This window comes from Ostrinia furnacalis, unplaced genomic scaffold, assembly GCF_004193835.3.
Source record: "Ostrinia furnacalis isolate ACB-3 unplaced genomic scaffold, ASM419383v2 OfSCF0767, whole genome shotgun sequence".
In the NCBI taxonomy this organism is placed as follows: Eukaryota; Metazoa; Arthropoda; class Insecta; order Lepidoptera; family Crambidae; genus Ostrinia; species Ostrinia furnacalis.
Window position 1 is genome coordinate 33154 of NW_021131006.1, and position 25520 is coordinate 58673.

At 45.3% G+C, this 25520-nt stretch overlaps 2 protein-coding genes across 3 annotated transcripts; both read right to left on the minus strand.

The window, feature by feature from the left end:
• Positions 1 to 1647: 1647 nt before the first annotated feature.
• LOC114349957 (uncharacterized) lies at positions 1648 to 6880 on the minus strand. The gene is made up of 5 exons (XM_028300557.1): positions 6806 to 6880; positions 6399 to 6573; positions 5459 to 5639; positions 4546 to 4793; positions 1648 to 3764 (listed from the first exon to the last, which is right to left on the minus strand). The coding sequence occupies exons 2-5, from the start codon at positions 6528 to 6530 to the stop codon at positions 3630 to 3632; spliced, it is 696 nt and encodes a 231-aa protein (XP_028156358.1). The 5' UTR covers positions 6531 to 6573; positions 6806 to 6880; the 3' UTR covers positions 1648 to 3629.
• A 29-nt stretch (positions 6881 to 6909) lies between these two features.
• Positions 6910 to 25043, minus strand: kel (kelch protein). 2 transcript variants are annotated; one of them, XM_028300556.1, is made up of 11 exons: positions 24696 to 25043; positions 12529 to 12576; positions 11867 to 12029; positions 11171 to 11305; positions 11008 to 11091; positions 10329 to 10583; positions 9905 to 9964; positions 9678 to 9797; positions 9234 to 9383; positions 8277 to 8740; positions 6910 to 7306 (listed from the first exon to the last, which is right to left on the minus strand). In XM_028300556.1, exons 1-11 carry the CDS (start codon positions 24731 to 24733, stop codon positions 6928 to 6930), a joined length of 1896 nt encoding a protein of 631 aa, XP_028156357.1. In that variant the 5' UTR covers positions 24734 to 25043; the 3' UTR covers positions 6910 to 6927. The 2 variants fall into 2 exon arrangements, with proteins under 2 accessions (XP_028156357.1, XP_028156356.1); XM_028300555.1 differs by having other exon boundaries at positions 12523 to 12576.
• Between the last annotated feature and the right edge of the window lie 477 nt (positions 25044 to 25520).

Consider the following 25520-nt stretch of genomic DNA (forward strand, 5'->3'; position numbering starts at 1 on the left):
CATGATTTACCGACAATAGGTAAATCATGCAAAGATTCACTTTATTGCATCGCACGATGGAATTATTTATCTATTAAGTAAAGATAATCCATCTTCTTTTCCAATCCCTTTTTAGAGGTATTATCCCAATGCAGCAATCTTTTTTTCATTACACGTATAGCTCTTTTTATACTGGATTAAAGTTGGAGCTAGTTGGCAGTATATACCGCATAATACTAACGGGTTAACAATTACCGCGGTTACCGACAAGCACGGCGGCAAAGATGTAGGTAAGCGAGTGCACTCGACCTTGGTGATGTTACCGAGAACACTCGTCGGCGACACCGCCGGGGGCAGTCACCGCCGACTCCCGTGACATAACGTTACGAGTGACCTGCCTGCTCTGCAGAACCAACTTATTTTTGCACAGATTCATCCAGCGTTACATTCTCGAGGGAATCTCACAACTAATAACGTCATTGTACGCAAATTAATACCTACGTACAAGTGAACTTTTTGCAGTAGACGTATAAACCATAGACCAGCGCCGGCGGCGATGACGATCCGGATCAAAATCCCAACACTTATTGCACTGAGTTACCGGAAGATGCGTGGACGCCGCGGGGGCGGGGGCGGGCACTCGCGACACGTGCGCTGCGGGCGGCGGGCGCGCCTCGACTGCCGCCGCCGCCGCCGCCACCGCCGCGCCGGCCCGCACGAGGCACTGATACACACTTACATACTGATAATCTCATTTACATTCCCCATAATTAAACGCCGACATGAACTCGCCCTCATCAAAAACTTATAATTTACAAAACAATACCATCCCGGCAGTTTTATTAACGGTTACAACGACTTCGGCGTCTAATTTATTACGGTGTATGTTGGTGTTTGGTATGGGAAATGTTAGCTTACGTTCAAAAGACTTATTTACCAAGTCTGCTACTATTTCAAAGTTTACGCAAGATGTTACCTGCTTTAATAAATAAATAGTCAATTGCTCTACTTACTTGACTTTTCACTTTAAAACGCTCCATCAAATGGTATCACTAAGGTTACAGAATAAACTGGATCTATTCGAAAATTCAACGGCCAAACATGTATGGAAAAGGGCGCCAGTAATTGCCGCTATTGGATCGGTCACGGATATTGTTACCGCTGTAGGGAGTAGATACTACTGATCCCAGTTCGCGTTAAGCCGGGTCTCCAGCACGTGTTTTGCCCTACTCAATCAACAAAAACATCTCAACATTCAATAAAATTGCCTACAAAAAAATTTAATGTTGACATGCTTTTTGTTGTTTGTGTGTGTAGGGCAAAACACGAGCTGGAGACTGGGCTTTACTCAAAACCAACAATAAAAATAACAAAAACTAACAAAAATATTAGATGAAGCCATGGGAAAAAATCAATTAAAAAGTAGATAATACATTACATACTTCTAAAATATGTATGTTAAATACGTAAATAATTAGATACATAAATAGATATTCCTTCTCAGAACTGACACTGCAACCCTGGACATGTGGAGAACAACGCCTCACTTGCGATGCCCGCATACTCCCTGCAGTGTTCCGGCGGCGCCGCTTTCTCAGACCGGCGTGGAGCCCATTCTTCTGCGCTCTCACAAATAAAACAATCGACTAGGAAATATTCTCGTAACTATTTATTCATTTGGCTACATTTGACTCGTAATACTAGACACTGAGAATTATTGTTCTAATTCAACTAGGCTACTTAATAATTAACAATAGAAAAATATTATACATACAGAGATAGGTACTATAATCACAATATTTAAAATATAATAAAAAAATAGGGGACAATTCTCACGCGAGTACATTTAATTCTTGTACGTATATTGAGGTTAAGTTACGTATGCTATTGTGCAGATTTAAAGCATCAGTATTTTTGTCGTTGATTGGTTTAACTACTTATAAACTTATTAAGTATTTTTATTTTCATATAAATAGAATTAAATTGCACTCGCGTGATAATTCCAAAAATATAGCGTCGCATATCGATGTCGTGAGGAGATAATGTGTTCAGTCAATGTCGACCTTCATACGCCATTTAGTTCAAAGACACGTAACCAGCACTAATATGACCGTGCGTCCCAAGTTAAGATGTGTATACTTCGGCAAATTCGATAATGACGTCGTATGATCGCAAGCCTCGATGCACGACTACTTCTGTGACGCCAGCCTTATTTTCAATTAATAGAATTTATCTTTCATACTACATAAGCCCATAATGGGAACAATTCAAACGCTACTAAATGACTCAAACTGGACTTCGAAATCGTCTTTGATAGGTGGAGTAAGTGAAGCTTTAAAACTGAAAAATAAAAACCTTCATAGGGCAACGTTTTTCTCTTAATGTAGTCCATAAATTTTATGTAACAGCCGCATATAAAATATATTTAATAGTGTTTTAGAGATTAGTTAATTTTAAAAATGGTGATTTAGATTTTTTATTTTATTTTTGTGCTATTGGCAACGAACTATTTGTGTTGTGCATGAACGTGGGTGCAATGAAATCAATTTATTGAAATATATTTTACTACAAAAAATAGAATTATTTATATGCGATATGTGTAAATGTGGTCGGAATAAAAATCAATGACCCGTAGGAAGTGTCGTTTAAGCTAAGGTTACTGATGAGGACTACGACGCGACATAATAGCCAGTTTTGGAAAATCATTTTGTATGATATTTCCTGGATTTATTAAGTGGATAACCTGATCAATTCTCATTATGTTAACCAAATATCACAGTAACTTTGTCAAGTTTAGCATCAATTTAATTGAAATACTTCAGATATTATTTGACTTGTTATCGTTCGTCATACCACGATTTCAGCAGTGCTTGGTCGTATAGTTCTATCAAAAGGTTGTTCGCGGTGACTCAATTCGCTAATAGGCTGAGAGATTCGATCTCCAGGCAGATCGGGTGAAAGGAAGGAACTATAAATGCATAAAGGAATGTATATTAAATACTAAAATTAGCACGCCGTACGCTGGTTTCTGACATTAACTACATATTTTTGGGTAGTTATTGCATGCGGCAAACGTTTAAGACGTTTGATGAATGAAATGAACACCTATCATAACAAGGCCTGCCAGCAGCCAGCGTACGCCACGTGTATGTTCGTAAGACACGACAACGATAAACATTTAGACTAGTGTATCATCAACGTATTCTAAAAATCGAATATGTTAAGAAGTGATTATCACATATTTATTCATGACGTTCAACGAATAATCACGGTGGAATCTTATTCTTGTTTAAATTCTGCTTTGTTTTATTTTATTAATCAGTTGAGAATTAAATTAAAAAAATATGCTGACTCGGTATCAATGTTTCATATGCTTTTCTTTAAGATATTGCACAGTCACCATATCATAAAAAATAAATAACAATAGCCGGATAGCACAAATCGGCACGGACCGCACATCCAACATGATTTATAACCATGAATTTACGCCCGCGGCGAGTCTGTCGGTCTCGAAACCAGTTTTAAGTCTGAATCGAGTTCAGAGCAGAGAATCGGGACAGGCACGGTTCGGCGGGAATCGTCGCGCGGAAGTTTTCAAAATATTTCTCGCCGTCATTCGTGAAGAAATCGAGTCAGCGAAAGGGATACGCTCAGTCGTCGTCGCTGGCGTCGGCGGAGGGCGCGGAGGGCGCGGGCTCGGCGGCGCGCTGCGCCATCTCGGACTCGGAGTCGGAGGGCGCGCCGTCGTCGGACTCGGAGTCCGAGCAGCACTCGCGGCTCGTGCTCTGCGGAACGAAGCGAACGTCAGCGACAAAAAAATGGCCCCGTCGACTCCTTCCCGGCTCCGAGGGGTCATGTTTAGATCATTATGTCATTTCAGAATTTTTTATAATCGTTTAAACGCTATCATTTTAAGGCGTAGTGTGAGTTTACATCAAACGTACTATCCGTTCGCTTTAAGTTTGCCGCTGGCGATATAATGTCATTCGAAGGGAAGCGTCTATAACTATAACAAACTATATTTAAAATATTTTTTATTTATTATTATTGATAAAAATTGTGTATTTGCGTAAAATAAGACACATTAATTGTGTTTAATCACTAATTACGTTTAATGGCGGTTGGGAGAACGGACGCGCATTCCACGGACCGGCAAACTTAGCGCGAACGGGTAGTATTCGATATCCAGTACAATGCTATTGGGTGCGGGTAGTACCTAACGATTTGTTAGTTGACTCATACGTTTTGGCGCGTTTTCAGCAGCTGAGCGGATATCGCGTGCGTCAAAAAAATCTATGAAAATTTTAGTTCTCGAAATATCCGCTAGGGACGCCGTACAATCCAGCCTACGTTTTTTTATTTTTTTATTCGGAAAACCAACAGCAATACAATACAAATAATGGGACCTCAAATTATGTATCTGCTTAGCCATTTATAGGTAATCGCAAATGGTAGCGTTTAATGTAATTCTTTCACCCGCTCGATATCGAACACGTTCGATGTAAACTCGCACTGTGCCCCCTGGCAAACGGCCGGGCGGGGGAGACGAGGAGCGCGGGCACGCACCTGGTGGCAGACGAAGGGCAGCACGCGGTGGCTCTCGGGCAGCAGGTGGTAGGAGCAGGAGGGGCGCGGCGCGGGCGGGGCGGTGGGGGCGGGGGCGGGGCGCCAGCGCGGCAGCAGCAGCACGCACGGCGGCAGCTCCACGTGGATGGTGCCGCACGACGCCGACAGCCGCGCGCCGCGCCCCGCCCCCGCCGCCGCCGCCCCTGCCTCGTCCGCGCCGCGCCCGCGGTGCGCGCGGGGCATCGTGCCTGCAACATACGACAGATCGTTACTCTTACGCCTCAGCCGCCCCACTCGCGAGGGTTGATCGAAGTGGACGGTGGGGACGTGCCCTTCGCTCTCGCTTCGGCCGAAGTTTGAACGCGAAGCGTTCGACCGCACCACTCAGCCGACTGTGGTTCAAGTCGAGACATCGCCCTTAGAATTTGAACTTTGTCATAATGAACGACATCACCATCGCAGCCGCCTCTCAAACACATTGTAAACACTTAATATGCAATAAAAAATTTGAATTTGAATATAAAAAAAAAATCGGTTATTCTAACTATCGCCTAGTGCACGGAAATCGCGAGCGCTTTCCGCGCATTAGGCGACTGGAAATCGCATGAGTGTGTGGATACGAGCTCGGAATTTCGGTTACTTTTCTCGAAGACTTCGACAAAGCGTCGTGATAATTAACGAGACATCGTGACAATACTGATGAGACTTAAAAGTATAAGTTCAACTGAGATCGCTTTTATGTTGAAACGTAAACTTTCGGTCAAATCAACGCGTGCAGCGCGTGCATAGATCGCTACGACCAATGACAAGACGCGTTGATGTGAACTCATCGCTACAAACATCTTCATCGCCATCGCGCACGCAAGCTGCACACGTCGGTCCGGCCGAACCTTCAGTCAGCGAATGGCCTGACCTTGGAAGTCTTCGAGCGGCGCGCGGACGGCGCGCTCGTTGAACTCGAGCGTCTGGCTGGCGCGCGCGTGGCGGCAGCGCGGCGCGCCCGCGCCCTGCACGCGCCACCACCAGTACGAGCTGCCGCCCCCGCCCGCGCCCGCACCGTTCACGCTCTCGTAGATGTTCTCCGGCTGCTGCGCCTGCAAGTCGAGGACGTTGTCGTGTGTCAACTTATTGGCTGAGTTGCATCATCTTATTTGAACCGTTATGGTGCGTCCACACTGGGGGAACAGGCTCGCGCGGCAAACTCGACATCCTGCTCACTCAAGAGCAGGATGACCAGCGTGCCGCGCGAGCCCGTTCGCTCAATGTGGACGCACCATAACAATAACCGGTGTTTTACGTATGTTTGACAGATTTTTGACGTTTGTCAAAATTAAAGTAAGATGATGCAACTCAGTCTAATAGAAGAACGAAAGTGTTTTATGGACGAAGATGAAAGGCAACACGATCCCTTTGGCGATAGCGATAACGCCATGGCTGGACCCACCCTCACAGGAAGATTCCACCAGGAAGGCGTTGCCACAAACGTTGTATAAATTGCAACAACGACCATGGTGCGTAAATTTAATTTGAAATATAGCATCAGTTGTAAATTCAGCAGTAAAATCTTTTTTAAAGGAATCTCAGTCTGCGGGTAAGAAACTGGCAACGCGACGCGACGGCGGAGCAGCGGCGATGAGAAGTAGTATTGCGATTTGCGATCACCCCGCTTCGCTGCTGCCCGTTTCGTGTGCGTCTCCATAATATACTGTCCACGTTGCTGTATGCATCGCCGCCGTTTCGCCGTCGCGTCCCCCAGCCATCGCACGGCCTTCGCCAATTTCGTGCCCGCAGACTGTGTCGTTATTTTGATTCGTGTAAACAAACGAAGCGGTCGAGTCGAGGCCGCGCGTCACCTGGTCGGCGATGGGCCGCAGCTGCCGGCGCGCGTACAGCGCCCGCCAGCGCGCGGCGTGCGGCGGCAGCCCCGCGCCCGCGCCCGCCCCCGCCACGCCCACGCCCATGCCCAGGTTCACGCCCATGCCCATGCCCACGCCCACGCCGACCCCGTAGATACCCACGTTCGGGTACCTGAGCGAAAAGATAAGGTGAAAATCTGTACTTGTGGTCGCCAACACAAAAAAATAACATTAAAAATGAATAATATCCGTAATAGATTTTTCCGTAATGCCATGCGACCACAGGTAATTAAATTTACCCGTAGACCCGGTTATAGATCGACCCACCGGGACCACGGGTAAACACTAATTTGTTTCAGTACTTATTTAAAAAGTATATTATGTAACAAAAGTGTGCAACTCACGCCTGCGCCTGCGCCTGCGCCACGGACGGCGGCGGCGGCGGCGGGTCGTGCACGTGCACGTGCAGGCGGCGCGGGCCCGCGCGCGCGCCCCGCAGCGCCGGCTGGGGGGCGCGCGCGCGGCATCAGGCGCCCCACTCCACCACGCACACGCCGGCGTACGAGCGGCCCACCGACATGCGCTCGCCCAGCAGCGTCCACGCCTCCGCCGCCGGGTCGAACACCTCCACCGAGTCCAGGTTGGCCGCGCCGTCGTCGCCGCCCACCACGTACAGCTTGCCCTTGTGCGCCACGACGGCGGCGTTGCGGCGCGCCGTGTGCATCGGCGGCGCCGGCGCCCAGCCGCCCGCGTCGGGCCGGTAGCGCTCCACGGAGCGGCGCACGGCCGGCCCGTCGTGGCCGCCCACCGCGTACAGCGCGCCACCCACCGCGCCCACGCCCGCGCCCGAGCGCCGTGCGCTCATCTCGGGGCACGGCTCCCACGCGTCGCGCGCCGGGTCGTACCTGCCGAGTGCCGAGCGGAGGCGGTCAGTTCGTCGCTCGCGGGCCCGTGCCAGAGTCAATACAAACAAGTAGGTTATCTTCATACAAACGCACCGAGCACGGTATAAAGGTGAGCGCGCAGATACGTATGCGGCGCGCTCGCACACATTGACATAATTTATCGCGGATTATTGTGGTCAGTCGTGGTTGCGCTGTATGTAATACCGCGGCCCGCGCGTATTTATCTACACTAATATTATAAAGAGGAAAACTTTGTTTGTTTGTTTGGTTGTAATGAATAGGCTCAAAAACTACTGGACCGTTTTTAAAAATTCTTTCACCATTCGTAAGCTGCATTATCCACAAGTAACATAGGCTTAATTTTATTTTGGAAAAAAATAGGGTTCCGTAAAATATGTAGATAATGTAGACCACGCGCGCGAAGCCGCGGGCGGAAAGCTAGTTTGTTTATAACGATAAGTAAATCAATCAACCTAGGTATTAATCCGAAATACAAGCATGGTAGGTATTTTATATTTTTTTACGTACGTGTACGTGTGGTGTGAAATACAATTAAACATTTCATTTGCTACAGAAAAAATGCATTCTCTTAACTTTTAAAGTACCTATATTATTTTGAAATTATTGTAAAAAATATTCAATTTCCAAAAGATTTTAATTTTGAGTAGTTAAGATTTTAAGTTCGGATCTGTCAAAATCAACTGTAATTTCAGCGTTTTCAAAATTTCATCTCTACCATGATTGTTTTGGCTTGGAACTGACATCGAATACTCAATTCTGGTACACAACGAAATGGCGAACCTGGCTGTGTTTATCAGATAAAAGAAATATTCACTAGTTTAGCAGTAATTTAATGCAGTTTTGATGATTGAATAAACTATAGCGAGAGCGACACGTGTTTAGGCTATTATCGCTCGCTCGGGGCTCGAGTTGGCCTTCTTATTTCTATGACCGTGCGGCTGATAGCTACCTCTCGACGGTCTGCAGGCACTGGCGCGAGGCGCCGTCGTAGCCGCCCACGGCGTACAGGCGGCCGTCCAGCACGGCCACGCCCACGGACGAGCGGCGCGTGGACATGGGCGCGATGGCGCGCCAGGCGGCCTCGCCCGCGCCCTCCGCCGCCGTGTCCAGCGCCTCGGCCGAGCTCAGCCCCGTGACGCCGTCAAAGCCGCCCACGGCGTAGACGACGGAGCCGATGACGGCCACGCCCAGCGTGGAGCGGCGCGCGGCCAGCGGCGGGCCGGGCGCCCAGCTGTCGGCGGCCACGTCGTACACGTCGACGGAGCGCACGCGCAGCGTCCCGTTGAAGCCGCCCACGGCCCACACGCGGCCGCCCACGCGCGCCAGCCCCGCCCGGCAGCGCCGCGCCGGCAGGCACGCCACGCCGCGCCAGCGCCCGCAGCCCATGTGGTACGCCTCCACGTCGCGGATCGCCTGCAGACACGCATATCATCCTTCGTGTGGACTCTTTTGGAGGTTCATAGCTGACAGTTAATGTGAATACAACGAACAGATTGATGAGCTAAAGTGGCAACGGATAGGACACACAATACTCAGAACCGAGGAGAAGATTCCGGAGCGGAGGTTTCGTACACCCACAAAGCGAAACGACGACCACATGGACGGTTAATATGGCAATCATTATGGCAGGTCTACGTTCAGCGGTGGATCTCCTGCGGCACACGTCTCGCTCGGTAAGTGATATGTCTAAAGGCTGGTCCGTGGACTGTGTGACGGGCGCCCGCAGTGAATGTGCGAGCGCGACAGCAACATAGTTACTCGCGAGCGATAGGGATGGGTAGCTTGGAGTCATTGGACGGGATTCTACGTGCTCACGGACCAGGCTTTATCAAAGAATGCCGAATCGACGCATCAACGATGTTACGTCATCCCTGTGGCTCCGCTCCGCCGGGCTCTGTGGGCTCACCTTGGGCGCCTGCCCGCCGACGACGAGCAGCGCCATGGCGCCGGCGGCGCGGGCGCCGGCCCGGGGACGCGCGCGCCGCATGCCGGCCGCCGCCGCCGCGCGCCGCTCGCCGCGCAGCAGGTGGAACGACAGCGCCTCGATCACCAGGTCCTGCCAGAACACACGTGGAAATATTTACTAATTTAATAATTAAAATAAAAAGCGTTTGATGTCATAAGGACTTCGTTCACTCTTTGAGTAAACCTGGTGTTTGTTTTCAAAGCAGATGGTTTTATTAAATAGATTGGGGCCCTTTTACATATCGCGCTCGCACAGTCTCTGCGGTCGCCCGTCGCACAGTCGCGACAGCGATTACGCGCGAGCGATAAGGATGGGTAGTTTGGGGTCATTGTACGAAATTGTATCTGCTCGGCGACCGGACTTCAGTCCCAACGCCGGCGTTACCTTGACGCGGATGCCGGCGCTGACGAGCGGCTCGGCGGCGGCGCGCGCCACCAGCACGTCCTGCGCCAGCAGCGGCAGCCGCACGTGCTCCAGCACCGCGCCCAGCTGCGCCGCGCGCTCCTGCACACACCACCAAGTAATATGTATTACGGACATTTAGACAAATAAAGATACATCACAGGATAAAAGCGAAAACGACCACATCCAGTGACATAATTTAAACTGACCTCTGCATCGTGTTGCATCCAGCGTATGACGGCATCTAGAATCACTTCTTCATTCGGCACCTGGAACGTATTAACATGAAGCATTGATTAGACTTCGTTCGTGAAAATAATAATAAATAAATAAAATATCCTTGGACATTTTTACACTGCGCCGCTAGCCCCAAACTAAGCAAAGCTTGTACTATGGGTACTAGATAACGGATATAAACATACTTAAATACTTTTTTTTTGTAAATACATACTTAATATGTTACATAGAAAACACCCAGACCCGTCACAGAAACTAAAATTCATCATTTCAGTTTCTGCCCGGCCGGGAATCGAACCCGGGACCTCTCGGCATAGTAGTCCGTTCTGAACCACTACACCAAACGGCCGACGAAGTTTTTGCAGTTCCGAGTTGACAGTGAGAGCGTGAGGTTACCGTGATGCGGTCGCTGTCGAGCAGCTGGCACAGCGCGTCGGGCGCCAGCGCCAGGAACTCGTCGGCCTCGAGCACGTGCTGCGCGTGCGCGTCGATGTAGCGCGCGGCGGCGCGGGCCAGCTCGGCGCAGGCGTGCAGCTCGGCGAAGGCGCGGATGCCCAGCGCGTTGTCGGGCGCCAGCGCCGCCGCCAGGAAGCCGCAGCACGCCGCGCGCACGCCGCACACCTGCACCAGCGACGCGCCCGACAGCAGGCTCTGCGGGGGACGGCAGCGTTAGGCCGGGTTCCCGCTGTGCCGGACCGGACACCGGACAAGGGTGTTCACATTACACCGGATCACCGGATCCGAAATCCGAGCCAAATGAAGTGCGGGGAGCACGGGCGGGGCGGGGCGGGAAGCGCGGGCGCGGCGGGGTGGGCCGCGACTCGTTCACATTACTCCGGTCCGGTGATTTTGCCGGCATTTTGTAGCGACAAAACGCTCGGTAAAAATGCCGGGCTCGGCGTAAAAGCCGGATCCGGGATAATGTGAACAGCTTCATACAATTTGTACCGCCGCTAGGCCTTCCGGCGATTTTACCGGACCGGGAGATCTGCCGATCCGGCATAGTGGGAACCCGGCCTTACTCCTCCAGGTCGCCCCGTCGTCCGTGTCCGGCGATACCGGCGCGAGGACTCACCTGCACGTTGTCCTCGGTGATCACGAGCGACTCAGGCGTGTATATGTACTCGATGATGGCTTCTAAGGCTTCAGGATCGATGTTCTGAAAGCGAACAGGATTATAAAAAAAAATACAATATGGCGGAAAAAAATGAAAACGAACGAAGGGGCGGTCGCGGAACCTGTATGGTGACGGAGGCCTGCGTGCGCTCGCCGAACTGCGTGAACATGGCGAGGAAGTACGGCGACGCGGCCGCCAGCACGGCGCGGTGCGCCCACACGCCGGCCGACGGCGGGTCGTCGCTCTCCAGCTGCGCCTGACCACAGAAACAGGCGTAATGCTAAACTAAAATTGTCGGGGTACGCTTTTAGGAAACTCAGTTTGAGCGACAGCGCACATTGGGCGACAAAACGCAGCGCAGACGCGGCCACAAAACGCATGAGCGCGTCGTTTCATATTGTTAGCTTGTCGTCGCGACTTGTCTCGGAGTTGCAACGACAGCCGTCGTTTTTTCGCCCAATGTGTGCTGCCACTAAACTAGCCAGCTCACTGAATAGATTTTGTCCAACTCCAAATGGCATCAGTAGAAAAATATTTTCGAACTCAACATGGAAGAGAATGTAATCAATGAGGGCTATCGTTTTTATACTTAACAGTTGGCACCCCGGCGATTGACAGGACCTTACTCTACAATGGCGCCATCTTGATGAGTGCAAATGCGATAGTCCTCCTACCACTTTAGCGCTCACAAGTTGGTGCCACTACTGCCACTGTCTTCGCTACTAGCAAGTGACAGGACCTCACTCTACAGTGGCGTTAACTGGTGAGCGCTAAAACGATAGCCCTCATTGAAGAGCGTGTCACGCGGAGGGCGCACCTGCAGCTGCACGTCGCAGAGCGCGGCGCCGCGGCGCAGGCGCGCGAGCGCGTCCAGCAGCTTGTGCGCGTGCGCGGGCGCCGCCGCGTCGGCCGCCGCCTCGCCCGCCGGCCGCTGCGACGACTCGTCCAGCGACGACTGCGACGCGCAGCGCACCAGCAGGCTGGGGGACCGCCGATATCGATCATGTTGTTGTTGTCCGAATTACGTTACGAATTAAAGTTATAGCCAGATATATTAAAAGAGGTTCGAGTAAGACGATCGACGAGTGTGATGGCCTCCCGTGGTTGCGCGATTGACTGAATACCTGATAGTGATCAGATATCAATGAAATTAAAATTACCGAAACTAAAGAAACACACATAAATTGGGAACATGATGTGAAGCCAAAAAAATTATTTTATCTAATCAATTAATTAGAAGCCAGGAGCAGCAGAGAGTTAAATTACATGAACTTGGCAATTAACCTTGCTGATGATCGAGTATTTGGATCAAAACAGAATAAAACCAAAAAGGTATGAATTTAAAATGTAGAAATAAGCAAATGGCACTATAGGTAGATAAACAAAATTTTGGCAAAGCAGTGAATTTGATGAAAGTTAAAAACATGATCAGTGCAAATAAATAGAAGAAAAGTGTGATATACAAATGAATACCTATACCTCCCACGGTCTCCATCCCCCTCTACTGCGCTATAGTCCACTCCCAACCTGCGGTGGACACAACAGATTAGTACTATAATTTATTACACACTGGAGTGCATATTATTATTATACTACAAGTGATGGTAGATCTCAAGGAGCTATCTAAACATATTTTTTTTTAATTTATCTCTTACACAAAATAATGGTAATTTTCCTATTTATAAAAAAAAACCAACTAACTCACTTTGGTTTTACCAGGGATGTTATGGATATCCATAACAGTAACCGAAACTATTAGATATCCGAAATAAAAACATCCATAAGGGGGCGTCCATAAATTACGTGAGACAATTTTGGCTATTTTTCAACCCCCCCGCCCCCCTTGGTGAGATTTGGTGAGATTTTGCCTGACCCCCTCCCCCACCCCCAAATCTCACGTGATATAAAAAAAAATCCGAAATTTAATAGTTTTGGAGTAATATTTAACATTTTTTTTGTGTGCTTTAACGTTGTTGCTAACGAGTGCATCAAAAAGATCTATAAAGTTTAAGATTTTAGTTCTTGAAAGTATCTGCTAGGGACGCTGTACAATCATCATACATTTAATGTATGTCATTTTTTACGCAGTCGCTAGCGGATGACGATTGTGTAAAGTCGCACTAAGCCCACTGAGTACGAATAGATCCAGAAATTCACGTGTAGTGACAGCGGTTAGTACTAGGGTCACATTGTTTTTTTACAGAAGTACCTAGTCTAATTGTTCCTTTCTACAAAATCACAAATAATCTAGCAAAATCGATTTTGATAAAAAAAGAACTTGTTTTATAATTTTCTTAATTTCGTCATTTATTCTGCATTTTAGTATTCACACATGCAGACGGAAGCATTTTTAGTTGTATTTGTTTAGACTGTATAGAATAAAATGACATTATCATCATACAAATATCATTTTTTAGTCCTGACAAGGAACCCTTAATAGTTTCGATATGTCTGGCTGTCTGTCTGTCCGAGGTTTTGCTTGGAAACTATTGGCACTAGGGAGCTGTAATTTTGTAGAGGTATGTATATTATTCACGACGACAAAACGGTAGAATAAAATTTTGAAAAAAAATTTTTTTTAGGGTAGCTCCCCTACATTTAAAAGTGGGGATGGTATTTTTTTTCGTCTTCTACCCCATCGTGTGGGTAGGTCTTTTAAAATGGCTTAGGGGTTTCTAAGACCATTTTTCGATTTAGGGATCCGTTTGCAAAATGTTAAAGTTTAAAGTGTCAAGTTTTGTCCGAGTAGGGCGTTCCCCCCCCGCTAAAAACTAAACTGTTGGCTTGATAAATCTGGAAAAATTCAAGATTATAGTGCTTTTTATGAACTTTCAAGGAAAACTATAGCGGTTAAGATAGATCAGTTAGTTCAAGAGTAATAGTCGTTTTACTCATGTATTATAAAATTTCATACCTAATAAAAATTCCTTAGAAGAAAATATAATTTGATAACTTTTTAAAAAAATAAAACCGACTTCAAATGCGTGAACACAAAAAAAAACTAAAAATTAAAAATATTGCGTATAAAAAAGTTCATCCCCAATTTTCCACCCTTGGGGGTGAAATATTTTCTTCAAATTCGCATGAAACCACCCTTTTGATAATACCTATTCAACAAAAAAATAATCGTTCAAATTGATTTATAATCGGCGGAGATATTGCGTATAAAAAAGTTCATCCCCAATTTTCCACCCTTGGGGGTTGTTTTTTCTATTATTAAATTTAAATGGGACCACCCTTGAGGTATTACCTATACGCCGAAAAAAGATTTGTTCAAATCGAAAACATAGAAAAAAAAAAAAAAAAACATACGGGTCGAATTGAAAACCTCCTCCTTTTTTTTGAAGTCGGTTGATTAAAAGTGACTTTAGATGAAGTAATTGCTTACTTCTGAAATATATTGTGATAACGACGGACAACTAAGGAACCCTACACTGCGCGTGGCACGACACGCACTTGGCCAATTTTTTTANATAAATAATGTGGTTAATTAAAACTTATTAATTTATTTGGATACAGTTTGACCAGTATTCCAAAACAGTATTAATTTGGATTCCAAGTAACACTGTTGCGAGGAAAAAGTTTGGTTTCTATTTAATAGCACCTTTTAATAGCAATCTTTTGATTCTTGAAGCCTGACCTATAAATTATTATATTATTATGAATCAGAAGCGGGGTTGATTTTTTAAAAAGAACAATTTTAATCACAAAATCGACCGTTTATTCAAAGAAAACCTAAACACAATATATGAAACCCTAAACACGATTATTGCCACTAGAATACGTCCGTCACGTCCAAATGCCTCCGCAAAAGTGAGCGCGCGCCGAGCCAGCGCTCTTCAGGTGCCCCTTCTCATGGTTCGATGTTACGTCACGGTGGCGTGATGCTAGGCCCCGCCTCCTGGTCCGTTTTCTCTAATACGGCCTCTCCTGACGGCGAGTCGTCCTCGACCGCCTGATCCTGGACAGATGACTCTTCGCAGTCTTGGGAAGTACCGGGATCGCTGTCATCTGTAAAACAACACCATTTTAACACCTTTTTTTTTTAACCAGGTGTCTAGATACCTAAACTTCATAACAATTATCAGCTTCAAGTCACAAATGTAAGCGTGCACTCATACATTCGTGACCAAAACATGAACATTGTCATCTAATAGGTAGAAGTAGATGTATGCAAAATGAAATTACAAAACAGCAATCGAGCAAAAGAAACAGAAAAAAAAGAGATGGTATTCCCCATAGCAAAGCTATGCCAGCCAATCATAGGCTGCCAGCACACGTCATAGGTAGCTGCCATAAGGCAAGCGCACATGGCTGCTAAAATAATTACGAAGCACACGCCATAGGTAGCTGCCATAGGGCAAGCGCACGTGGCTACCAAAACACACAGCACACGCCATAGGTAGCTGCCATAGGGCAAGCGCACGTGGCTATCAAAACACAGCACACGCCATAGGTAGCTGCCATAGGGCAAGCGCACGTGGCTATCAAAACACAGCACACGCCATAAGTAGCTGCCATAGGGCAAGCGCACGTGGCTAAGCGACTCACCATCCGTGAAGAAAGCCGCACACGTATCCGGCGTCCATTCGCCGCGCCACAAAGTCATGTGTTCCGCAGCTGCCTGCGTCTTCTTGCCGTAGGATCCGGCTAGAAGCTCCAGCTCATAGCGATGGTGCGGAAGCTGCTGGATGACCTTGTAGGGACCCCTCATGCCGGAGTCCAATTTGCCGGAACTCTGCGAACTTTTCCCAACGAATACAAAATCGCCAAGGGCAAAGATACGCGGCTGCCTTCGCCCTTCGTTGACACGTCGGTCTTGATGAGCCTGATTTGCTTCTAAAAGCTCTGAAGCTCGTTGTCGCCTCAATGTCATCAAAGCTTCTCGGTTAGCATGGGAATTTTCTAGGGCTACATCCCTCACAAGAGCCCTCAAGATAGGTGTGGTGGCTTCGACACCAATGAGCAGTTGAAGAGGTGATGTCTGAGTTGTGGCTTGTTTGGTGATGTTTAGAGTTAACTGGACTTTCCACAGAGCATCAGACCAGTTACGACCCTTGCTATTTACCTCAACACGCAACATATTTAAGACGGAACGGCAATATCGCTCGGCTTGGCCGTTTTCTTGGTGCATTTCTGGCGTGATTAAATGTGTGGCACACCCCAGCCCAGAAACCCAATTTTGAAACCCAGAACTTTCAAACATCCTACCGCGGTCAGTTACGATTAAAGAAGGTGTACCAAATAAAGAAATAGCGTTTGTGAATACGCGTTTTAATTCGTCAGTATCCTGCCTATATAAAGGGTACAACAAGCAAAATTTTGAAAAGGCATCTACCAAAACCAAGACGTACTTAAACCCATTTGATTCAGGTAGCGGACCCAATACGTCCATATGAACAGTTGAAAAGGGACTTTCAGGTTTGGTCCAAGATTCTATGGGCTGCCCGGGGAACTTTTTTATGTGATAGACAAACCACGCAATGGCTTATGTACTTCTTAACGAATTGTCTTAGACCAGGGAACCAGAAATGACGGAGAATCAAGTTGACAGTTTTATCCATGCCGATATGTTCGTGATCGTCGTGAAAGACGCGTAGAAGACTTAGTCTATGCCCTTTTGGGATAAAACAAAGTAGACGCGACTCTTCGCCTGTAAGACTGTACTTGTAGTACAGGAGATTGTTTTTAACAACATATCGAGATGGATCCAACTGGCCGTCTCTTAACTTTTCCATCATTTCTTGTGTTTCGGAGTCAGCTGTTTGTGCAATCTGAGCCCAGTTATTAGGTCGACGAATGTGCGACACACTCACCGGGTTACGGCTTAGAAAGTCGGCATGCTGCATTAGAGCACCCTTCCGGTATTCAATGGTGAAACGGAAGTCTTGCAAGTAGACCCACCAACGAGCCACCCGCGGTATAAGATCTTTTTTTCGCTCAGTTAATTTCAGTGAGTTACAATCCGTCACTATCTTAAAGTCAATGCCAATAAGATAGTGGCGAAAATGTTGCAATGATTTTACAATGGCCAAAGTCTCGAGCTCATAGCTATGATATCGAGACTCTGCACCATGCGTTGCTCTACTGAAATAACCGACGACACGCTTCCGTTTACCGTCATGCTCCTGCAGCAATACCGCGCCATAACCGATGGCACTAGCGTCAGTGTGAAGTTCAGTGGGCAATTTTGGGTCAAATATCGCGAGTACAGGTTCTTCCGTTAAGGAAGTAATGATTTTATCACGTGCTGCATCTTGTTCTTTGCCCCAGATAAACGGTTGTCCCTTTTTAGTAAGTTTTGCAATGCAAGCTGTCTTAACTGCGTAATTAGAAATATACCACCTAAAATAACCGGCCAGACCCAAAAATTGCCGCACTTGCCTGATATTTTCTGGTTTTGGGGAATTTACTAAAGCTTCCACCTTCCTAGGGCTCGGCCGTACCTGCCCTTGACTAATAAGCCGGCCTAAATACTCAACTTCTGTCTTTAGGAATGTGCACTTTTTCAAGTTTATTGAAAAACCCGCATTTGTGCGGCAAACGAGCACTTGACGCAATAAGTCTAGTCCTTCTTCTATCGAATCTGATAGAATTAGGACATCATCAATATAATTGAGGACCTTCCCAGTCTCCGTCAAGTGTTTTAGAGTCTTAGATATGATCCTCTGGTAAACCACCGGTGCATTAGTCAAACCATAGGGCATTTTTAAATATTCAAAATGACCCTCTGGTGTGACGAAGGCTGTTTTTCTGACGGATTCATCATCTTTAAGAGGCACCTGATGGAAACCAGTGGCTATATCAAGACTGGTGAAGAATTTACTATTGCCCAATCTATCGATATGGTCATCTATCAACGGTAGAGGGAATCTGTCTTTTACGGTAACTGCATTTAAGGCGCGATAGTCTACGCACATCCTGTCAGACCCGTCCTTTTTTTTGACGAGTATGATAGGACTTGCGTATTCAGACTGCGATTCCCGAATAATTCCTTTACTCAACAGATCATTTATTATGTCACGAACTCTCAATTTTTCGTCAGCAGAAAGCTTATAGGGGCGATAATGTATGGGGACATCACTATTTAGCTTTATCTCCATGCTACCCGTATTAACAGTGACGTAGCTGTTCCAGTAACAAAATATTCAGAAAACTCATTAATCAGCGAAATCAAACGATCTTTTTCGTCACCTAACAATGGCGTATTTACAACGTTGGTATCTATTTTACTTATGTGATGTACCCGAGGTACACTATCCACCCTATTTAACCGTTGTGCGTTATTAGTTCGTGTGTAGACCACCCCTTTACGATCTAAGACGTCTGTTCCTAATAGTATGGGTGCGCTGATACAATTTGACGGCACAACAAACAAATCCACCTCTACAGATATCTCGGGGAACTCCATAACTTTAGTCACATAGCAAGTGGATTCTATTTCTTGGCTACCTATTCCTCGCATTAAACGGTATGTAGGAACTTTATTACAGCTTAGATGTTTGAGAACCGCTTCATAAATCAAGGAAATATTAAAGCCGCTATCAATCAATACGTCTACGGGTACCTTATCAATTACCGCCGTCATTGCATTGCTGCATCGGGGGTCGTTTGACAAAAATTTACATTGGTCGAATCTGGGCCCTTAGAATCCACTCGCTGTTTGGCAAAACATTTATCGATAGTATGCCCTGTCTTGTTACAGTAGGTACATGACAAGGGAGCTTTATTAGACGCTACAGGAGCCGCAACAAATTTTTTAGTTTCCGTTTTTTTCCTTTTAGAACAATGTGATTTCGCATGGCCGATATCACCGCAGTTATAACACTTAATGTTCGATTTTGCACTCTTATGTTTACGGGGATCAGATTGACCTCCATTCAAGTTCAACCCACGAAAGTTATTGCGGGTATTTTGAAAATCATTTTTAGGCTTTGTATAAACGGATAAGAATTCTACTAATTCGCTGTGTAACAATTTAGCATTCGACGCAGTGGCTTTTACCTGCGGGTCCGTAATACCGCGAATGATTATAGCCGTTTTCAGGTCATCGGATAACCCTTTTACGATATTCAGACGCAACAGCGACTTACGAGCGTAATCGGCGTATGAAGCAAAACTATCTGAGTTCGTATTCATTACGTCGTACAAAATATTCGCGACGTCAATGTTTCGCGGACAGAGTGATCGGAACTCTAATTTAAAATTGGACCATGTACGGTCATGGGAAACCCAATCGTTGAGCCAGGTGCGCGCATCTCCTTTGAGGCAACCACCGATGCGCGACAGGCACTCGCGATCATCCCAACGATTAAGTTCACGTCCTCGATCTACCTCCGCGCACCAAACATCGAAGTCGTGAACGTTGGGGTCGAAATTCGAAATGTAATAGTGACTTGGTTTGGCTTGTATTATCGAATTTAATGCGCTCACAATCTTATTTGTCGTTTCGCAAACGGGCTCAACGGACGAAGTAGTTTTGTCTTTAGAAACCGGTAAAGGTGGGGTGTGGCATAAACGCGCTGGACGTGACGGTTCAGATATACATTCAGAGGTAGAAAGTCTATTCTCAATCGCATTCAATCTCAGAAGAATCGTATCAAGTGCCTGATTACGGGGGCTATCGCGGCCCTTACGCGAATCGTCGCGACGCCGCCTATGAGAGCTACGATGAGGGCGATCGCGATCTTTACGTGATCTACTACGATGTCTACGCGAGCCCTCCGCTCTTGAGTTAGATCGTGACGATCGACCTGACATTATAAAAATCAAAACGGCTACAAGTTATGAAAAAATATTCAACACTGCACTGCTTTAAAATAATTGAACGGAACACTTAAAATTTCAAATCAACAAAAAAAATGAAGGTACTCACAAATAGTCGAAAACGAGCAAAAATACCGATAGCGAGCGAGGCTCCGTGCGAGTCCTATCCCACTTCTGATATTATGAATCAGAAGCGGGGTTGATTTTTTAAAAAGAACAATTTTAATCACAAAATCGACCGTTTATTCAAAGAAAACCTAAACACAATATATGAAACCCTAAACACGATTATTGCCACTAGAATACGTCCGTCACGTCCAAATGCCTCCGCAAAAGTGAGCGCGCGCCGAGCCAGCGCTCTTCAGGTGCCCCTTCTCATGGTTCGATGTTACGTCACGGTGGCGTGATGCTAGGCCCCGCCTCCTGGTCCGTTTTCTCTAATAATATTTGAGGAGGTTAGGAACAGAAAGTGACATTTACACTTTTTAATTATATGAATAAATTAAGAAAATAAATATTTTTGTTGAACTTTATGTGTTTTGTTTTTTTTTGTTTTTAATATTATGGGTTAATAAGACATAGATTACAAGGTATTAAAAGTTTTCATGTATGTTTTAAAATTTACACAAAATTAAATAAAGAACAAATCAGATGTCACCTTTTGATCAAGTCACAAGTAAATGTCACCATTTGATTCAATAGTTTTGTAAAATGTTACCTTTTGAAACTTGCTGTCTGAAAAATGTCACTATTAGAAACAAAAACAAATCAATATCCATACAAAAAATGTGTTTATTATTATTTTAAATTCTTATACATGAAGTTCTCCACAATCAGGTTCTAAGCAGTCACATCCATTTTCATCATTTTCATTGTCATTTTCTTCTTTCTTCTTTCTTTCTTTTCAGCCAAATGACGTCCACTGCTGGACAAAGGCCTCCCCCAAGGTTTTCCACAATGAACGGTCCTGCGCTGCCCGCATCCAGGCTCTTCCCGCGACCTTTACCAGATCGTCGGTCCACCTAGTAGGAGGCCTGCCCACGCTACGTCTTCCAGCCCGTGGTCGCCACTCGAGAACTTTCCTGCCCCAACGGCCATCGTCTCTACGAGCTATCCCGCCCACTGCCACTTGTCATTTTCACTTATATTATTTTCATACAAGATATCACAATACCATTTTAAAGAAAGATCATTTTTCCAGTTTTCTCCAAACTGTTTAGTTAATAAACTTTCTACATCCTTTTTCTTTGCACCTTTTATGAAATGTCCCAGTTCTTTCTCAACAAGTTTGATACTCAACAGGTTTGTATTTCTCTTTAAAGGATTTATTCCTTTTGATTCTCCAGCATTTTCAAATCTGAAGTTTCTGAAACATTTAACTATTGCCTCAGTTCTTTTTTTTATTTGTTTCTTTTCTATGCATATGCGTTTCATGTCCCTTATACCTTCTACTTTTTTAAAATGTTTATCAAGGTTTTTGATGTCATAATACTTCCAATCTTTGCCTAAAATATTTACTCTTCCATGCTGTAATAATAGGTCATGATAATCTTCTCTGTTTGTAATTACTGTTTTTTTTCTCAAATCTTTTTCTACGCGACCAAATACACGATCGGCAGGTAAAAAGGAGTGACCACGCACAGGAAAAACAATCTGAATTTCTTTTAAAGTTGCTGGAGACTCTTTTATTAACCAGTATATAAGTGTGTCAATAATAAATGAATTTTTGTTTTGTCCTCCACACCCATCACAAAACATGCGGATTATGTGTACATCATTTAAAGACCCATTCTGCTTGAGTGTGTTCAGATGACTAAATAAAGCAGAACCTACTTCCATTGAGCCTCTACCAGCCATGTCCTCAGTCCAACAATAAAAATCTGGGTCCTTTCCATCCACATTCACAATACACAAATTATAAAAACTTATTTGTCGAGCATAGAAACTGTCTTGAATTGGTGTTTTTGGTAAAGGCATAACTTGTTGCAAGTCAAAACAAAAAGAATAAGAATTGTCCACTTCTTGTCTTACTAATTGGTAAAAAGCGTTAGCTCTCAGCTTGTGTACTCTTTTTTCAGTCATATGATACTGTTTCTTTTGTGGATCCTGCTCAGATTTAATTTTATGGGACAGTAATGTACATGTCGTGCAAGCATCACTTGCTGGAGATGAAAAACCAATGTTAAATTGTGTAACAAAAATGTGTCTAAAAAACCATTTTTTTACCTGTAGTGCTTCTTCAACAGAATTATTGTATAATTTAACCATATAATAAGGTTATTCNTAGTATCTCTTTTGTTATGACTTCGATTGTTACGAAAAAATATTTTACTTATTTTATAGTTAATATGGCTAGAAAACCCTTACAACCTTTCTTTGCCGTTCGTTCGTTTCAGCCGAAAGACGTCCACTGCTGGACAAAGGCCTCCCCCAAGGATTTCCACAAAGACCGGTACCACGCCGCTCGCATCCAGGTACCACCCGCGACCTTCACCAGATCATCGGTCCACTAAGTAAGAGGCCTGCCCTTGCAATAAACTTTCATGTGTACTATCACTCCAGAGATGGGCGTTGTTTTACAAAACCTCACCCTGTACATGGGTAGAACGCAGCCGTAGGAAACTGCTCGTGTATATTTTGTAATACTCTTCGTAAGTCGTCTTTAATTTTTATTGTGGATGCTCGCTTCTCCGTTTCAAACTATACCTACTACACCACTTAGGCCTCAGCCTCGAACTTAGCGGGCAGCGGGGCGGGAGCGGCGGCGGCGCTGGAGCGGGGCGGGCAACGCAGACCGGGCAGCGGCGAGGCAGGCAGCGGCGTTCGAGGCTGAGGCCTTAGGCCTCAGCCTCGAACTTAGCGGGCCGCGGGGCGGCGGCGGCGGCGGCGCGGGAGCGGCAGGATCTTATGCGTAAAATCAAATAGACCGGTTCTCGAAAACAGCGGCGCGGCAGCGGCGCCGGAGCGGGCAGNAGACGGGTTCTCGAAAACAGCGGCGCGGCAGCGGCGCCGGAGCGGGCAGCGGCGAGGGAGGGGGCAACGAGCGGGCAGCGCACTCCTTCTTTTGCCCACAATAAATCGAGCGTTAGGAATAAATTTGAATCGAAATAAAATTGTCGCCGTTGTTCAGACATTTCGATTGCGAATAAAAACAAATATCTCGACAACATAACCCCGAACACGACACTTCGCCGCTAAAGCGCCGCGCGAGCTGCCCGCTTGTTTCGAGAACGGGTCTGCGTTGCCCGCCCCGCTCCAGCGCTGCCGCCGCTCCCGCCCCGCTGCCGCTAAGTTCGAGGCTGAGGCCTTACACTTGACAAGTGTGAAAAGGTTAGTTTGATACTTATTCAGTAAAATACGGAATTAGATTTAAGAGTATTTTTATTTCTTACTAGCGGCCGCCCGCGACTTCGTACGCGTGGACCCCGTTTTACCCTTAGGGGTGAAGTTTCGAGTTTTTTAGGGTTTACCCGGAAATTATTCAAACTTTTCTCGCTGCAAAAACCATCCTTGGACTTCAACAAACATTTAAAAAAAAGAATTGGTAAAATTGGTCCAGGCGTTGTTGAGTTATGCGCTTACCAACATATTTTGCGATTCATTTTTATATTATAGATTACTTAAATATATTTTATCGAATCAATATAAAACTAGATTTTTAACACTCTTGCGGGTAAGTGGTTTTTCAAAATAAACTGATTTGGTAGGATTAAATAAATAAATCGATAACATTTTTATTTAGAGTAGTAGGTACGCAGTATTTGCGTAACTGCTCATATAGTTTGGAAGAGTTTAGTAAAAAAAAGTTGTTTCCAAACTATACTCGATTAGTTTCACACCCTTGCGTTCTGGCCATGTATAGAATGGAAAGACGCTACGTTAACAGCCTATTTGAATTGAACGTCTAGGAAAAATACTCTTTTTCGAAACTTTTTTAACGCCTCTGTTCATCAGAAGAATCAATATTAGTTAGGATTTTTATTGTGTAAGAATTTTCGCAGCAATACCAACAAAAAATCAAATCCTTCCTTTTTCCTAATTAAAGTATTATAAACTCACGTTTTGTTTAGCAAAATTCGTGAAATACGTGTTTTTACTCTGTATTGAGTCTCTTTTGTCTCTACTCTGTGAAGTAGTTCGTGTGCGATCGTGTTAGTTCGTTGCGCCACCGCTATCTCGGCTAGCAAATCGTAATTTTTCGTCGGCGCTGCACCCCCTTAAGATTTAACCCAGTTTTCTGGCAAACTATTTCTCTATTTCTTGTGGGAAAAAATACGTGATATTTCCCGAGACCCCCCCTCTCCCCCACGTGAGATTTGGTGAGGTTTTTGTTGACCCCCTCCCCCCCCTAAAAGCCTCACGTAATTTATGGACGCCCCCTAACTGTAACCGAAACTAATTCAAAAGTTTCGGACAAAGGCGGAGTCTAAATCTTAACATTTTTTAATATTTGTTACTTCCCTGGCACCATCAAATATCCGTGCCTGTTTTACTTTTATCATAGGTGTCGTTATACTCCAACCACCGAAATTATCCGAAATTTTCGGCTAATTCGAAATGATTTCATAACTGTAACCAAAACCAGTATAATATTATTATAATATCTGTAACCGTATCCATAACCGTAACTTCATATCCTTAACGTCCCTGGTGTTAACATTATTATTAATAATCAATCAAGGTCCATGACTTTTGATTTGTAGTAAACTTAATAAAATACAATTACATTTTTACGAATACACATAATAATAACGATTAAAGGTAAGCGTCACTGTAAAATAGCATTAAAAGTTAGTAAGAATTTCAGAACTTGTCCAATGATGAAATTTTATGGCCATTTGCTGAGCACCAATTAGAAAAGGTATCACCAACAAACTTACTGCGCGCGGTCACGATCCTGGTCGTTGCCACCTTCCATTTTAGAGGAGCACTTGTTCTCGGAGGCCTACGGAAGCCACTGAAGCCTGCTTCTTACCAAATCAACATTTACAACACGAACACTCCACCACACACATTAACAACTGGAAAATGGACTCGGCATTGATAACTCCCAGCGGTCAGCTGGAGAAACAATAATTAATCCAAGGCATTAGTCACTTACAAGCGTTATCTATCTATGCAAATAGTATCAAAGGGCGGAATTTATTTTCCGTGTATTTACCAAATCGCTGTGACAGAAAGGGAAACGAAACAAATTCTGCCATGTTTTGCTAGCTGTTTTTTTTTTAATTTATTCAAGCAAAGGAATTACACATTATAGGTCATACACTGTAAACCAATCGTCATAAATAGCATTACTATCGAATTATGTGAAGCTTGATTTAAAAACGTAAAAGGCACTTTGTTTTCACAAAAAACAATTATTTTCATATCATTTATTCTTTTTGATTTTTTTTCTGGTTTAGCGCCATCTATCAAACCCATAGTTAATGAAACATTAACTGCTCTGCTGACTATAGCATAGATTGAAGAAGTCAATAAAGCACACAGCAAGCAGTTCATTAATAGTTCGATAGATGGCGCTAAACCAGAAAAAATATATATAGTTCCAAAATACTGAACTGTCCTATCCATGACATTGACAGTGGGGCGCCACCGTCAATACCGGATCGCTGATTCCGATTTTTGCCACGTTGGAAACCATATAGTTGAACGATGGTAGCGCCCCCCTGTCATTGAGTTTGGTGGGACAGTTCAGCGTGGGT

Coding starts and splice junctions, on each gene's coding strand:
- LOC114349957 (XM_028300557.1), bottom strand. CDS start 6,530: ATGGGCATGGGCGTGAACCTGGGCATGGGCGTGGGCGTGGCGGGGGCG. Junction 5,640..6,398: donor TGCGGCCCATCGCCGACCAG/GTGACGCGCGGC, acceptor CTCGACTTGCAG/GCGCAGCAGCCGGAGAACAT. Junction 4,794..5,458: donor GCCGCTCGAAGACTTCCAAG/GTCAGGCCATTC, acceptor CGTATGTTGCAG/GCACGATGCCCCGCGCGCAC.
- kel (XM_028300555.1), bottom strand. CDS start 24,733: ATGGAAGGTGGCAACGACCAGGATCGTGACCGCGCGCA. Junction 12,030..12,522: donor GGAGACCGTGGGAGGTATAG/GTATTCATTTGT, acceptor GCGGTCCCCCAG/CCTGCTGGTGCGCTGCGCGT. Junction 9,965..10,328: donor TCGACAGCGACCGCATCACG/GTAACCTCACGC, acceptor AATACGTTCCAG/GTGCCGAATGAAGAAGTGAT.